Source organism: Onychomys torridus, chromosome 20, assembly GCF_903995425.1.
Source record: "Onychomys torridus chromosome 20, mOncTor1.1, whole genome shotgun sequence".
Taxonomy (NCBI): domain Eukaryota; kingdom Metazoa; phylum Chordata; class Mammalia; order Rodentia; family Cricetidae; genus Onychomys; species Onychomys torridus.
The window spans coordinates 19,412,631-19,428,905 of NC_050462.1; the positions used below are offsets into that span (position 1 = coordinate 19,412,631).

The following is a 16,275-nucleotide window of genomic DNA, read 5'->3' on the forward strand; positions in this document are numbered from 1 at the left end:
TGGGGCTTCTGGAGCCCTCTGTGTGGGGCTCCGGCACCGTAAAAACCAAGGGTGGGGGATCGGGGACCGGCCTCACGGTCCAGAGTAGCCAGTCGCCGTTTTCGCTTGAGTTCCCGCAGCCTGCAGCTCTTGCGGGAGCACTTCGCCTCGTCTCCCTGGTTGCGGGATCGTTGGTGAGGCCAGGCGTCCTAGGCACCTAACCTAGGCTGCCTTGCCAGACCGGTTCCTCTTAGAAGGCAAACGCCTGCTCCCGGCCTCAAATCATTAAAGGAGCACGACTCCCTGAGCTCGGTGGGTGACCCGTGGTTGGGGAGCAAGATTTCCGGAACAATGGCTCAGAACGTCTCATGCCACCAAAGCAAAAGAAAAGTGTAGGGCTAGCCGACGAAGTTTTGTTTTTTTTTTTTCTGCACCCCTCCCCTCCCCCAAAGTTGAGAAAACCTGGGGTTGGAGAGCTTCTGGTTTTCTGGACAACCAAACGCTTGTTTGCTTAGTTGCTTCAAAATGTTTCAACAAAACCCTAGTTTGTTTCGAAAGATGTTGGATTAGCATTTAACACTTCGTCGGGTCACTAAAGCCCAGGCAGTTCACCAGCCCCAACACAGCCTCGGCTAAAAGAACATCAGAACAAACAGAACTAGACTTTTAAAAGAGCCAAACAAATGCCACACACGATCTAAAGGAGGACGGGGAGGGGGGCTCTGGCGGGTCTAGAGTTTGAAGGAAATAAAAGAAAAGGGGGGGGGGGAACCCACCAACTTATATTAAAGCTAGTTTGAGAGCGCAAAAGTCGCGAAAAAAAAAGGGCTTTTGTGCTTGCTAATTGCACCACTGGTGAGCAAGAGTTCGACGCGAAGTGTGAACTCTCGACAGAGGGACACACGAGACAACTGAAGTGCCCCGGTTTATGTGCCCTGCTCCTCCTCCACCACCGCCTCCTCTTCTTTCTCCTTCCTCCCGCCCAGCCCGCAGTTGCAGCTTGTTTGCACTGGGGCTTATCCGGAGCGGAAATTCCTTTCCGTTTTTGTGAATGACAAACTCATTAACAATTCATCAACACAACCTGTTCCAGCCGGCCCGTCCCCACGGCAACAGCCCCTTCCGCAGCGCGCTCATTGGCTGGCGGAGAGAATGTATCCATTGAGACGCTGGCTGTTTGTATCCATTGAGGAGCTGCCTCGCACAGGGGGTGTGCTCTCGCTGAGTGCTAGGGACTGGGAGCAAACCGAGTCTCGAATCCAACCGGGTTGGATCTGAGGTGCAGCCTCAGAGGGAAGGATTAGGAGCCGCTAGACTTTTTTCTTTTTCTTCTTCTCAGTGGCACGGAGTCCGAATTAATTGGATTTCATTCACTGGGGAGGAACAAAACTGGGTACCTTCATTCAGAGACCTTCGCTGACTCCCAAGAGTGATCCCTGCAGCCCGGTGCAGAGGGACCACCGGCTTGGCTTCCGTGCCGCCTTCCCTAACCGCTAGCCTCGGCTTGGGAAAGGCGAGGCAGAATCGAACCCCGCTCCGAGAGCGGCAGCTTCGTGCAGCGTGCTCGGCCTATGCCTGCCTCGAGGGGCGTCTGCTAGGCACCCCGCCTTCTCCTGCAGCACGACCCCCATGATAGATACGCTCAGACCCGTGCCCTTCGCGTCGGAAATGGCGATCAGCAAGACGGTGGCGTGGCTCAACGAGCAGCTGGAGCTGGGCAACGAACGGCTGCTGCTGATGGACTGCCGACCGCAGGAGCTGTACGAGTCGTCGCACATCGAATCGGCCATCAACGTGGCCATCCCGGGCATCATGCTGCGGCGTCTGCAGAAGGGCAACCTGCCGGTGCGCGCGCTCTTCACGCGCTGCGAGGACCGGGACCGCTTTACCAGGCGCTGCGGCACCGACACCGTCGTGCTGTACGATGAGAACAGCAGCGACTGGAATGAGAACACCGGTGGGGAGTCGGTCCTCGGGCTGCTGCTCAAAAAACTCAAAGACGAGGGCTGCCGGGCGTTCTACCTGGAAGGTATGTTGTGCAGCCCGGGTGCAGGGCTCGCGGGTGTAGGGCTGCGGGCTGGGGAAGCCGCCGGCGAGGTGGCGACCGCCGCGTGCGTTCCGCTTAGGGGAGCTAGGTCCGCGTGTTAGCTTTTCCTCCCTCCCTCCCCCCGCAAAGGGTTTTATCTAACCAGGCACCTCTACCTTTCCTCTCGCTTTCTTTGGTTTGAGTTCAAATTAAGATTCGGAAGACTGGAGAGGTGGCTGTGGGTCAAAATATTAAGAGGAGTTGTCAATTTTTTGCATTTCCGGATCCAGATGAAGAGTTCCCTGGCGCGGGGGGGGGGGGGGGGGGTAGCCGGTTGTGTGCCTAAAGGTGCATACTTAAGTGTGTTTCTCTTAGGACTGCAGGGGGTTCATTGGGTGCCTCCGTAGTGTTTCCTGCACCCAGCTGCGGAGGTTCTCACAAGCTGAAAATTACTACGGCGTCTCTGGTTACAAGATTGCGTTTCTTGTTCTGGCAGGTGGCTTCAGTAAGTTCCAGGCCGAGTTCTCCCTGCACTGCGAGACCAATCTAGACGGCTCGTGCAGCAGCAGCTCCCCGCCCTTGCCAGTGCTGGGGCTCGGGGGCCTGCGGATCAGCTCCGACTCTTCCTCGGACATTGAGTCTGACCTTGACCGAGACCCCAATAGTGCAACGGACTCAGATGGCAGCCCGCTGTCCAACACTCAGCCTTCCTTCCCGGTGGAGATTCTGCCCTTCCTTTACCTGGGCTGTGCCAAGGACTCTACCAATTTGGACGTGTTGGAGGAGTTTGGCATCAAGTACATCTTGAATGTCACCCCCAATTTACCCAACCTCTTTGAGAACGCAGGGGAGTTCAAATACAAGCAAATCCCCATTTCGGATCACTGGAGCCAAAACCTGTCCCAGTTTTTCCCCGAGGCCATTTCTTTCATAGGTGAGACTAATTTACAGTCATTCATAGAGCTGAAGATGTTAATCTGTTTTTCTGCAAGGTGTTTTGCTGGCTTGCAGATCTCTACTGTTCCTAGAGTGTTCTTAATTCTGGTTTACCTTCTTGTAAAGGGTAACAGGGCCCTTTGACATAGCAGATCACGGGGACTATTTGGAACGTTTCCTTGAACCATTTAATTCTACTTTTAAAAGGCTGTTCCCAATCGGCGTGTTTTGTGTGTGTGTCTCTAGACAGAGTAGGAGAGTGAAGAGAGAGAGCTAAGTAGACTTATAGACCTGAATCCTAGAATTGCTTTATCATTTAAAAAAGACTCAGGAGTTATTTTAGGACACCCAAGTTAGTTGTTGGAAAGCAGTTCGAATACTAAATGTTACCCAGTTGAGTGATACTGCCGTGTGCTGGTAACAGTGAGACTCTGGGTAACCTGATCTCAGCAGGAAGAACTGTGGGCTTGGAGCCTAAGAGAAGCGAATCTCCAGGCATTGTGGTGCATTTCCTATTACAAAGGAACTCATTTTCAGGCCTTGTAGACATCCTGTTCCTCCTAATGGCTGTCCCCTGTGACTTCCCTCTCTTTTAAAATGCCTGAATACCTCCATTGTTAGCTGCACAACAGTTAGAATAATTTAATAGATCTTGCAGTCTGCTTGTCTGTATGAGAGAGAGACATTCAAGGACCATATTGCAGGATTTCTGGTATTCACATGCTGACGCAAAGAATGTACACATTAAGGCATTTTTTTTATTGTTGGTTGAGACATAATACAAAAGCTCTCTTTACAGGAACTATCTGAAATATGTCATTGTGTGCAGTGTACATGTTTATCTCAGTTATACATTTTCTCCTGCCCTCAGGGCTCAACTGCCACACACGATTGTTTCAAATGTTCCTTCTTAATTCAGATTTTAGGCTGAGCATTTGCAGAGGGTGGTTTTTTCGGTCTAGTAAGATCTTGCCTTTCTTCTTGTGTTCACAGATGAAGCCCGAGGCAAAAACTGTGGTGTCTTGGTGCATTGCTTGGCAGGCATCAGCCGCTCTGTCACCGTGACTGTTGCTTACCTTATGCAGAAGCTCAACCTGTCCATGAACGATGCTTATGACATTGTCAAGATGAAGAAATCCAACATCTCCCCTAACTTCAACTTCATGGGCCAGCTGCTTGACTTTGAAAGGACACTGGGACTCAGCAGCCCCTGTGACAACCGTGTTCCAGCACAGCAGCTCTACTTCACCGCTCCCGCCAACCAGAACGTCTACCAGGTGGACTCCCTGCAGTCTACGTGAAAGGCACCCAACTTGCCTAGCTGGGAGTGTCCCGTTCCTTCAGCAGTTTCTCTTGGGCAGCAACGAGCAGGCTGCTTTCTTTGTGTGTGGCCTCAGGTGTCAAAAATGTCACCAGCTGTCTGTATTAGACAAGGTTGCCAAGTGCAAAGTTGGTTATTACAGAGGGAGAGATTTGCTCCATTCATTCTTTTTGGAAGGACAGGACATGCTATCTAGATCCATGGCAATAGGTTTGCTCCCGTACCCCAGCCTTACCTGAGCAGGGACTGGATGTCCGTCCAGATGAAGAGGGTAGGGCCAAGAAGTGGGGTTAGGGGCATGTTTTCTCTAGGGCCTCCAATGGCTGTTTCCTGTTGCACCTGGAACTAACTATATATTGTCTTCAGTGAAGACTGATTCAACTTTGCATAAAGTGGAGCCAAAGAGATTTTAGCTCTGTATTTGTGGTATCGGTTTGGGAAGACAAAAACAGAACTGATACTCTTTTAATTGATTATTGTAAATATTTGATCTTAAAATCACTTGACCAGTGTTTGTTTGGCTTGTGTTTGTTTTTATCTTTGATGGGTTTAAAAGAAGTCCAAAGGGAGAGGAGGAGCAGCGTGCCACTTCTTAAAACAAAATAAGGAAAATTTTGCTCTTTTCCAATCCAAAGGGTATATTTGCAGCATGCTTGACCTTATTGTACCAATTCTGATGACATTTTTCGCAGATATTATTATCACTAAGACTTTGTTAAGGTGCGATCTTAAGTATCTTTCATATATCTTCCTTGTGATTTTTTTTTTCTTCCCCCTTAGTGTACTTTGACTCTGCCTTACCTTTGTAAATATTTGGCTTACATTGTCTCAAAGAGGGGGTATCTTGGGAAGACACCAAAATTGTGGGTTCACTTTTTTTTTTTTTAAACTTCAGCTGTGCTCAACAGTATATTACCTCCGTACAAAATTCTTCAGGGAGTGTCACCTCAAATGCAATACTTATGGTTGGTTTCTTTCCTTTCAAAAAATGATATGAAACTGGAAGTGTGTGTCTGTGTGTGTGTGAGCATGGGTACCCATTTGATAGATGGGATGCATCGGGCTGTGGAGAAGGGAGAAATAACTTGCCCCATGATGTTCGTGGTGTAAAGTTTTGAGCTGGAATTTATTATAAGAATGTAAAACCTTAAATTATTAATAAATAACTATTTTGGCTATTGAATGTGTTTTTATTTATTTTTTACTTTTTTATTTTTTGGTTTTTCGAGACAGGGTTTCTCTGTAGCTTTGTGCCTTTCCTGGATCTCGCTCTGTAGACCAGGCTGGCCTTGAACTCACAGAGATCCACCTGCCTCTGCCTCCTGAGTGCTGGGATTAAAGGCATGCACCACCAACGCCTGGCGTGTTTTTATGTTTGAATGTTTCCTTAGTATGTGACGTAACACATTTAAGTAGTGGGGACTGATAAAGCTTGTAGTGATAGCCAAGGCAAGGTTATTACTGTTTTTCAGACACAAGTCATGAAATTAATTTTGCTTCTTATCAAGAGGACTTCATAGGGTATACATCATACATACAGATTATGCGTTATGAGTAGTTCAGGCTTAATATTTTCCTCCCCTGGAAAAATGAAGTCCACAGTATATCCCTTGTAAGGTTTGGCTATCTATAAATTGCCAAAAGAAGGCTGTGCCGGGATAATGACAGCCACATGGTAACCTCTGCCCTGCAGGATCCTCTATTCCATAATCCTTTGGCATGCTAGGAAGGAAGGAGAGAGAATCATTTTTTCCAGGCTGTCTGGTTCTACTGGAAGTTAGTTATCTTAGCACAAGCTAGAATGGGCCCCCTCCCCTCTTCTGTACACACGACATCCTAATGGTATGTTGGCTTTCCTATGGACTTGCAAGTGTTTGAAAGGTCACTTAGGATGAAATCTTGCTCTCCCAATTCAAGTCTGCTTATGTGCTTCGCTGTTTCAGAATGTAGGCCAGAACCCCCACAGAACCTCGGTTATAGACTTGAAATTTCCTTCCGAGCCAAAGGCTGGGCATGGTCATTTATTTATTTATTTTTGAGACTTTTTCTTTTCTGAGCACAGAAGTATGTAAATCAAAGGTAGAAGGCATGCACATTAGAATCAAAAGTGCTAGGACATAGATTTGGGGGAATCTCACACCTGCGCTCTATCATTTTGAAATGGGAAAATGAGCTTTCGACACCAGCAACACGGGAGACGACTGTCCTGCTCTTTGGCATTCTGACATGTCATCGGCAAGTGGCTTTCATTCTGCAAGCAATTGTGCCCATCTGCCTGGGAGTGATTTTTTTTTAAGCGACTAAGTACAAAAACCAAACTGCAGAAAAAAAAAAAAAAATTACCGAGTCAGGCTCCTATTTGGATGTCCTCAAGTCAGCAGGAACCCAGAAAGCAGAAACGGATGGCAGTGCAGCTTGGCTCCCGTTAATCCAGTTCTGAAGAGTTTCCGTTCCTGGCATTCCCTAAACTCCCGGTTCAAAGTAGGGATTTGCAAGCAGCGTTTCCTGTCCAGCTGCAGCTCAAGTAGCTGAGCGCCTTCATTCCTCCTTTTCTCTGATTTCTTTTCTTTCTTTTCTTCTTTTTTCCCGTGGAGGGGGTGAGGGTGGGGGATGGGAGCAGGGGGTGGCGCTGTGGGTAATTTTAGTGCGTTTCCCCTCGGTGGACCGACATCTCCGTCCCTCCCAGAACTTGCTGCACACACTGAGTTCCTACGGCTGGGCTCAAGCCCACAGCTGGCCTCCCCCCGAGTACTTCCTCTTATTTCACTGAGAGTTTGTCAGTCCACTTCTGAAATTAATAATGTTTTCTGGCCAAGTGCCACAAGCCATTACCACAAAGGGGAAGTAACACGTATGAATAGCAGGAAGCCATGCAGGGTCACAGTGTGAGCTGAACCTGTGGAGGGAGCATAATTGAGCCTGGCCCATTCAGCAAGTGTCGGAGTGATTTCAGGAGAGGGGGCTTGCAGCGTTTAAGCAGCTCAAGCTGTGAAAAAAAAAAAAGAAGTGTCCAATCAATTGGGAGCAAATGGTCTTTGTCACCAGGCTGAGTGAAGGAGACAGAGCGCACAGGGTTTAGGGTCCCCATAAAGTTGCAGCGTTTAGGGTTTCTCCTCTCCTGGCATATTGTTTCGTAAGGCTGGTGAACACAGGGGTGCCTGCTTCCTCTCTTCCCACAAAAGGGTTCATGTTAAAAGGGTGATTTTTACGGTTCACGTAGGCCAGAAGATCCAAAGAGCTGCATGCTTTTTCTTCCGTTGCTCCTCTGAAAGGGGGGAGGTTGTAACTGACAGCAAGGGCCCTCACCTCGCCCTGCCTGTGCCTCCCTTTCTTCCTGCTACCCTGTTGGCTTTCTTTGTGTTTGCAAGGAGCCAAGCGAAGGCTATCATTTTCCTTCTCAGAGTTGGGCTGGTTTCCTGAATGGAGCCCTCACCGTTACCAGGGGCAACCTTCGCCAGCAGCTGCGGCTCTGCGGGCTCCTTCACTCTCTGTCCCCATTAGTGCCATCCTCCAGTCTGGGAGAAAGTACTACCTTCCCGGCCTTGTGGCTGGAGGAGGGGGCTCTTGGAGGAGAGGAGGTCGTCTGCAGGTTTTGTGGGTGCTGCCGAAAGCTCAGGGCAGCATGCAGCAGTTAGTGGGGTGAACAGGCTTTGGGGTTAAAAGTGGAATAAAGTAGGGTTGTCTGGAGATTTGCATGCACCTGAAAACTGGAAGAGAGAACGAGAGATGGAACTCTCTCGTTCTCTCACTAATGAAGGAAGTAATCCCGGGCAAGGCTTTGAGCTTCAGAGTTGTTTGTTTGTTTGTTTGCTAGTTTGTTTTTTCTTGCCTGTTAAATGAGTGAATGCTTCTCTGTCATTCAAGGTTCTTCTCGTACTTCCAACCTTCTGATCAAGGCTGGATGAGACTTGCAAAAGGGTAACATGAGAAGGGTGGTTGGAACTGTCTATGATAGGTACCACACACTGTACAGCGAGTAAGTAATACGTTTACTCCTCAGAACGGCTCTGTGAGGTAGGCTTTATTATTGTTATCTTCCAAAGGGGAAACCGAGGAAGGGAGAGCCCAGGAACGTTTAAATCAACCCGTATGGGTCATCTAGTGCTGTATTGGGGAATCTCTCTCTCTCTCTCTCTCTCTCTCTCTCTCTCTCTCTCTCTCTCTCTCTCTCTCTCTCTCTCGTCCACTGACTATTGTTACCTTTCAGAACTGACCTCTGAGGCTCTGTCTACTTTAAACTGCTTGTCATCAGTATTTGCTCCTCTCTTTACAACATCTTGTGATGCTGGATAGGAAGTGGCGCCTCCATTTTTACAGCCGAGGAAGAGGAGGAATCAGAGGTTACATGGCCTGGATGCCCACAGCCAAATCATGAAAGGCCAAGCTGCCGTGTGCTGCCAGAGAAGTGTCACTTCATCTGGAAGCTTCTTCCCTTCCTCTCCAGAGAGAAGTTGCCCAACCCCGGGGCCCGATTAGCACATAAATTACAAAACCTGTGTTCCTAAGGATCTCTTGCTAGCACTGCCGACCTGGACCTGGTGCTGACCCTTGCTCACACTCCTCTGTCGGGGGAGGGAGATTTCTGAAAGCAGCTCATCTCCTAGCTCTGAGTCCTCTGGAAGAAATTTGTGAGAGGGAGTCAGGGTGAGGGAAGGGCAAGAGAAAGAGTGGAGGTCTAGGGTTGGGGATTTAGCTCAGTACTAGAGCACCTGCCTAGCAAGCGCAAGGCCCTGGGTTCGATCCTCAGCTTCGACCCTCAGCTTCGACAGGAAAAAAAAAAAAAGAGTGGAGGTCTGCAGAATAAGAGGCAACCAGTCAGAGAATTAACAAGTATGGGAGACAGGGTGGGGCAGAGTAGAAAGATACAGAAAGGTCCCATGGTGGCTGGCTGGAGGACAAAATCCTTGAAAAGCCCTTAGAAAACCAGTCTACAGACCTTAAACTGCTTCACAAGGATTACTTTGGTAGTAAATTTATATGCAGTTCCTCACAGGCAGTTTCTCAAATATCTTTCAAGACTTTCAAACATTCTTACCCAATCCTTGTGTCCTTGGCGCTCACTTGGCAACTGGCTCTGAGTGGGTCCAGTATGGGGAGATGAATCTTTAAAAAAGTCCTTTCAAGTCCAAAGAGAACTGAAGGGCACAGCACGAAGTTCAAACCATTCACAAATATTTATTCAGCCCTTGATGTGAGTTGGTTTGATGAAACAAGGTGAAAATAAAGGGACACCCAAAGACTTTGACTGGAACCCTCCAAGGCCAAAGGCAAGGCCATGCTCCCAGGTACCACCGGGTGGTTCTCCGACTGTCCCAAATCATAGGGCCCTCTGAAGATAAGTGGATTCCTTGTACGTCCTGCTTTGTTTCAACCATGCAAACAACATTTGATAGCCTGAATTTTAATGTTTACAAAGGAAAGGATGAAGAGCCTACGCATCTGCAGTTTGACCCAGCAACTTACCTGGACAAAGTAGAGAAGGTATATGACACAAAAGCTTGGAATCACTGTGTTTTCAAAAGATGAAATCTCAAAGGCACAGGGAAAATGACACACTATACCTTCTTTGACAATGGCATCCTGAATGACACCAAGAAAATTAACAACAGCAACAACAAACTCTACTGTTCCTTTCCTGTTAGAATTATCTCTTTCTGGCTTTTGGAGAAAATCTAATTTTTTATTATACATTTTAAAAATTAAGAAATATTCAGGTTTTTGTTTTGTTTTGTTTTTAGGGAGGGAAGGGGGTTCTGAGACAGGGTTTCTCTGTATAGTCTCAGCTGTTCTGGAACTTGCTCTATAGACCAGGCTGGCTTTGACCTCCCTCCTGAGTGCTGGGATTAAAGGTATGCACTGCCTGGCAAAAAATACATTCTTAAAAAATTCTATTTGTACTGGGGGTTGAACCCAGGGTCTTTGGCATATCAGGCAAGCAGTCTACTACCTAGCTAACATGCCGAGTCCATATTGACAACTTTGTGTGTATGGTATCTGTATGTATATGTAGTTGTTCCCAGAGGACAGAAGACAACCTTGGGCGTTATTCCTCAGGTCCTATCACCTTTCTCCTTTTTTCCTTCCTTTCTTCCTTCCTTCCTTCCTTCCTTCCTTCCTTCCTTCCTTCCTTCCTCCCTCCCTCCCTCCCTCCCTTTCTCTCTCTCTCTCTCTCTCTCTCTCTCTCTCTCTCTCTCTCTTTTTAGACAAGGTCTCTCAATGGCCTGGAGCTTGTGAATTTGGCTAGGGCGGCTGGCTAGCAAGTATTTGGAATCCTCCTGTCTCTACCTCTCCAGCATTGGGATAATCACACCACCACACCTGGTTTGTGAATTCTGAGGGTAGAGCTCAGCTCTCCTGCTTCTAAGACAAGAGCTTTACTGATAGAGCTAGTTCATCAGCCCCACACTGATGACTTTTTATTTCAGTTTAATTACTACTACATACACCAAAGGAAGAAAAGAAGAAAGGAAGGAAGGAAGGAAGGAAGGAAGGAAGGAAGGAAGGAAGGAAGAAGGTATGGAAGGGGATCTTTGAAAATAGACAGTCCCACCTTCCCCCCCCCAGGATAATTATAGCAAGAATGACCCTTATGTGTCTGTAGTTATTGGTACATGACAAAACACCCCAATGCTAATTTATTTTGTTTATAAGTCTGCACTTAGGGCTGAGGAAAGAAGGGTGGTCTTCGCTCTTGGCAGGTTGGTTCTCTGGAAGTTCACTGAAATCCTCTGAAGTTCACCTTCAGTCCCAAAGAACCCAATTCTAAGACATCTCACTCAGTTTTCTGGCAGTTGATGCTGGAAGCTGGTCAGGGGCTGAAGCCTGCAACTTTGGTTCTTTTCCACATGACCTAGATTTCCTCACAGTAGGGTGGCTAGGTTCCATGGATAAAATCCCAGTGAGAGCACAAGGTGGAAGCCACCGCGGGAACGTTTCCCACCTCACGAGTCACTTCTGAACACAAGTTCAGAAGGGGACATTGGAACCTACGTTTGGATGGAGGAGGACCAAGTCTGTGAGAGAGGTGAAGTGGGATTGGGTGGCTGTCATTCTTGGTAAACACAACCTGTTGAATGGAGGGCTGTGAGAAGTAATCGTGAGCTCCCACTGACTGAAATCTAAATCATTTAGCTTTATTTATCTCATTGTCCTGCCCTGATGACATAATTTTCAGCAGCTACTGCCATAGTTCTTGCAATTTTAATTCCCCCTGTTTTCTAGAGTTAACAGTAGAGTAGGAACGCCATTCAAGTGTCTTTGAGATTCCTTCTCAAAATTGAAGAAGTATTTCAGGTTTTTAGGTGCATAAATGTGTGTGTTTGTGTGTGTGTGTGTGTGTGTGTGTGTGTGTGTGTGTGGTCAGAGGTCAATTGGCAAGAGTTGATTCTCTCTTACCATGTGGGTCCTGGGGGTTGAACTTAGGTCTTTAAGCTTGGAGGCTGTTGTAGAATATTATTTTAAGGTGTGTTCCATTTGTTTGTGCTGCGGAACAGTTGTTTACTGATGCAAAGATGTGTTGCATTCCTTTATGTTGTATTTGTTTAACTCCGTGAAGCTGTGTTACTGTGCCTGCCTAAAACACCCTATTGGTCTAATAAAAACCGGAACAGCCATTAGCAAGGCAGGAGAAAGGATAGGTGGGGCTGGCAGGCAGAGAGAATAAATAGGAGGAGATGTCTGGGAGGAGCAAAATCAAGGAGCAAGAAAAGAAGGGGCCAGACACCCAGCTACACAGTCAGAAATGGAATAAGAAGGAAAGAAAAGATATACAGAAACAGAGAAAGGTAAAAGCCCAGAGGCAAAAGGTACATGGGACAAGTTATGAAAAGCTGGCTGGCCAGGCACATACCTTTAATCCCAGCATTTGGGAGGTGGAAGCAGGCAAATCTCTTTGAGTTTGAGGCCAGCCTGGTCTACAGAATGAGTTCCAGGATAGCCAGTGCTGTTATACAGAGAAACCCATGTCTCAAAAAAACAAAACAAAACAAAACAAAAAAACTGTCTAGAAACAAGCCAACCTAAGGCTGGACATTTATAAGAAAGAAGAATAAGCCTACATGTGTTTTTATTTGGGAACTGGGTGGTGCCCCCCCCAAGAATAAAAAAGACAACTACAGGAGGCAAGTGTTTTTACCCACTAAGCTATCCTGCCAGCCCAGTAAGACAATCTCTGAATGCTGGGGTTATAGGTGTATGCCATCAAAACACCTTAAACACAGGTTTTTGTTGTTGTTTGTTTGATTTATATCAAATAAAGGAATGTTAAATTTGATGGAGAAAGCATCATGACTGAGGGTGATTATCTAACTTATTCAACAACTTTTTTTCACCTGGGGTAAACCTCATTCCTACCTTAAGAAGGGTGCATGACCTAGTCTAGGCCTAAAGAATCTCACTTTGGAGCTGGAGAGATGGCTCAGTGGTTAAGAGCACTTGACTGCTCTTCCAGTAGAATCTGAGTTCAATTCCCAGCACCCATATGGCAGCTCATAACTCTCTGTAATTCCAGTTCCAGGGGACTCAACACCCATGGCAAAACACCAATGCACATAACATAAAAATTAATTAATTAAAAAAAAATCTCACTTCTGGTTTCAGTGGTAGATTTCAGAACAGGACATGAGTAAAATTCACCTATTCCTATCACAAGCTCAATTCTTATTTGTGGAAGATTTTTCTCTTAGGGTTGCCAGGTCCCAGAACTATGGAGTCAAAATCAATGGAAACAAAATCCAGAGCCTGTTTCTTATAAAAGGTCCCTGGGTGTTTTTTGTTTTTTGAGTGTCAAGTTTGGGAATTACCCTGATAAGCCATGTACCAGACACGTGTGTTTAAAGAACCTTACCAAAGGGAACTTGCTAATGACGACGACATGGCCTTCCAGAAGCTAAGCACACATAGCTTAGCTATGACCTCACACAGTTATAGCATGCAGCTATGGATTGTTTCAGAGTTTGGACTTTCTCATAATTCATTTCTTGCCCTTTAGAATGGGACATGAAAACATGGATTGTTCTACAAGCACTTGGTTTTCGTTCTACTAGGTCTGTTTCACTGATCTGGTGTCTCAGTTCTTGTGGCCTGTACTTGAAGACTGTGACTTTATGGGCCCTGGCCTGCCAGGTCTCACATTTTGTCTTTCTAGGCTCGCGTGTGTTGAAGCCTCCTTGCTTCCTTTTCAGTCCCTAATCATTTTACACGACCTTCTCTGGACAACCTCCAGTTTCATTATGACATTTGGTGGCTAGAACTCCACGTGGTATTTCTCGAGCGGATGAATGCTAATGTCTGTGTGCATGTGTGCGTGTGTGTATGAGTGCTCCAAGCCTGTGCTTTTCTATTTTGTTTTCTACATCCTTCCTAATGATACCTGCCTTTGTGACTGCCACAATGCATTGGACGGACCTCTTCAGGGAACAGCCTGAATGATGCCATCTTCCTTTTCCTGAATCACGTCTCCACCCGGAAGCCATGGTCTCTGGAGAATGAGGTGGGTCCCTTTCTACACAGACCATTATTGTGCAGCTGACGCCACTGTGGGTGACTGTCAACACCCCCACACAGGCTCTGTGAGGCCTACTTCAACATTTATTCTCATCAGACTGGTGCTTCCATGGCCAGACACTCTGAATGCCCCTATCGATGTGAAGTTTCACTTTATTGGCATTTCAGTCACTGTGGGAAAATGGTTAGCAAGACTGGTACATAAATACATTCACCCAGCTCACAAGTTTCATATCCTCAGGCAAGGCATGATTATTATCCTTTTCATTTTCCCTCACAAAGTCCACCTGCAACCTTCAGTGGCCCCCGGACTTGATTTAAAAATTTGTGCACTTCCTATGAAAATACAGCTTTGTGATGACTTAAAAACTCATCTTTTTCTTATAGGTCCAGTGAGATTGTTACTTCTAAGCCCTTTCAGTAAGGAAATGTCAGAATCATCGCTGGTCTCCATCCATTCTAGCAGTGAAATACAGTTGACTTGTTTGTTTTAGATAGTATTTTGCTCTGTAGCCCAGGCTGGCTATAGACTGATGGGGTCACGGCTGTGGAACAGATTTTCAGCTGTGGGCCATGTGACCTTGGACTCAGACTCCCTTCCCTTTGGTTTTCTCACCTATACAGTGGGGATGAAAACAGTGACTGGAGTCTTGAAAGTCAACAAGACAACTGATGTCAGTCACTTAGAACGATGCAAAGAAATGATGATTGATGGAGCTCCGGGGAGGGAGATTGCAGTCACTAACTCAGTGACGGGTAGACAACCCATTGTACTTAGGGAAAGCTCTGGAAAACACAGAAAGCTAGGTTTATATAAATATTGACCTTTAGCCTTGATGGAAAGATAGTGAATATAAATAATTGATAGATGTCAAGGAATGAGTGGTATTACAGTTAAGAGCCCAGGCTCCGGGTTTAGATTCTTGCGGATTCAAATACTACTTGCATCATTACGTATCTGGGTAACCTTTATTAGCCTCATTAAGTTTTTTCCTCTTCTTACAGGTTTAAAAGAATGGGGGGTGGGGGAGGCGCAGGTGGCGGCGGCCATGCACACCTTTATTCCCAGCATGTGGGAGCCAGAGGCAGGTGGATTTCTGTGAGTTTGAGGCCAGTTTGGTCTACAGGACAGCCATGGGTACACAGAGAAACCCTGTCTTGGGGAAGTAAAAAAAAGAACGGAGATAATAGTTCTGTTGACATTACAGTGCTGTTACAGTGTTAACTGAAAAAACTCATGTGGAGAGCTCAATGCTTTGGCTGCCTCATTGAGAATCATGCTAGCCCTCTCCGCAAAAAGAGATCCAGAAAAAATAGGGTGGAAATTCAGAGGAGTGTGAGGTCTCTCTGTCTACTGTGTGGAGAAATGCGAAATCGTGGGAAAAGATGATAAATCACAGAGTCCATCCCCAGCACCACAGCATTTGTGATTTGGGACCTCACTATGGAGCTGTGTACTCTGCCATGTGCTACATTCAATGTCTCAGCTTACTGAAGAATAGACATTGTGCCATTACTACTAAGCTGGTTTAACTATTCTCTGAGGTAGTTTTTTTTGTTTCCTTTCCTCTTCTTTTCTTTTCTTTTGTTGGTTTTTTTGAGACAGGATTTCTCTATGTCCTGGAACTTGCTCTGTAGACCAGTCTGGTCTCGAACCCAGAGATCCGTCTGCCTCTGGGATTAAAGGTTGTGCTGCTATCACCCAGCTAAGGACTGGCTTTTTTTTTTTTTAAGATTATTTTTTATTTTTTAAATTGTGTGTCTGCTTATGTAGTGGGTGAAATGTGCTGTGTGAGCTCAGGGCTCGAAAAGTTGATAGTAATGTGTCAGATCTCCTTCCGTTACAGGTGACTGTGAACCAGCTGACATGAGTCTGGTCAGTATGAACTCCTACCCATGAGATATCTCTCCAGCCCTGAGGTACATTTTATAGCAATGTTACCTCTTCATCTTTCAGACAAGGAAGCAGAAATCCAGCAACTTGAAATGAAATAACTTGCCAAAGCTCACCTCCCTCCTTCCCGCCACATAGCCCACCCAGGAAACTTTTCTGAAGCTGTGGGTCTACTCCAAAGCCCGGGATCTCAACTGTTGCTTTGCCCCCAGCTGCAGAGAAGCGGCTATTGCTCTTCTTTCCGGGATGAGGATTTGTGGGGAGTGGGGTGTACCTGGAAGGATGCTAATACAAGTGGAATCTGAGCCACAGGGGTTTGTGGCATATATCATCCTGGTTGTATGAAGGTCAAGAAATAAAACAGACGGGGTTGGGGATTTAGCTCAGTGGTAGAGTGCTTGCCTAGCAAGTGCAAGGCCCTGGGTTCGATCCTCAGCTCCATTTAAAGAAAGAAAGAAAGAAAGAAAGAAAGAAAGAAAGAAAGAAAGAAAGAAAGAAAGAAAGAAAACAGCCTTTTCCTCACTGGAATGTTGCCTGGGTGGTACTGGGGTCATTCCTATATATATATATATATATATATATATATATATATATATATATATATATATATATATA

General features: G+C 46.3%; 1 protein-coding gene across 1 annotated transcript; it reads left to right on the top strand.

The window, feature by feature from the left end:
- The first annotated feature begins 817 nt into the window (after positions 1–817).
- Positions 818–5,445, top strand: Dusp6 (dual specificity phosphatase 6). Its single transcript, XM_036170082.1, has 3 exons — positions 818–2,008; positions 2,502–2,939; positions 3,935–5,445. Exons 1-3 carry the CDS (start codon positions 1,609–1,611, stop codon positions 4,240–4,242), a joined length of 1,146 nt encoding a protein of 381 aa, XP_036025975.1. The 5' UTR covers positions 818–1,608; the 3' UTR covers positions 4,243–5,445.
- The last annotated feature ends 10,830 nt before the right edge of the window (positions 5,446–16,275 follow it).

What these genes read in the sequence shown, in the direction of transcription:
- Dusp6 (XM_036170082.1), top strand. Translation starts at nt 1,609, where the DNA reads ATGATAGATACGCTCAGACCCGTGCCCTTCGCGTCGGAAATGGCGATC. An exon ending in CCGGGCGTTCTACCTGGAAG is followed by an intron (nt 2,009 to 2,501) that starts GTATGTTGTGCA and finishes TTGTTCTGGCAG; the next exon opens with GTGGCTTCAGTAAGTTCCAG. An exon ending in CGAGGCCATTTCTTTCATAG is followed by an intron (nt 2,940 to 3,934) that starts GTGAGACTAATT and finishes TTGTGTTCACAG; the next exon opens with ATGAAGCCCGAGGCAAAAAC.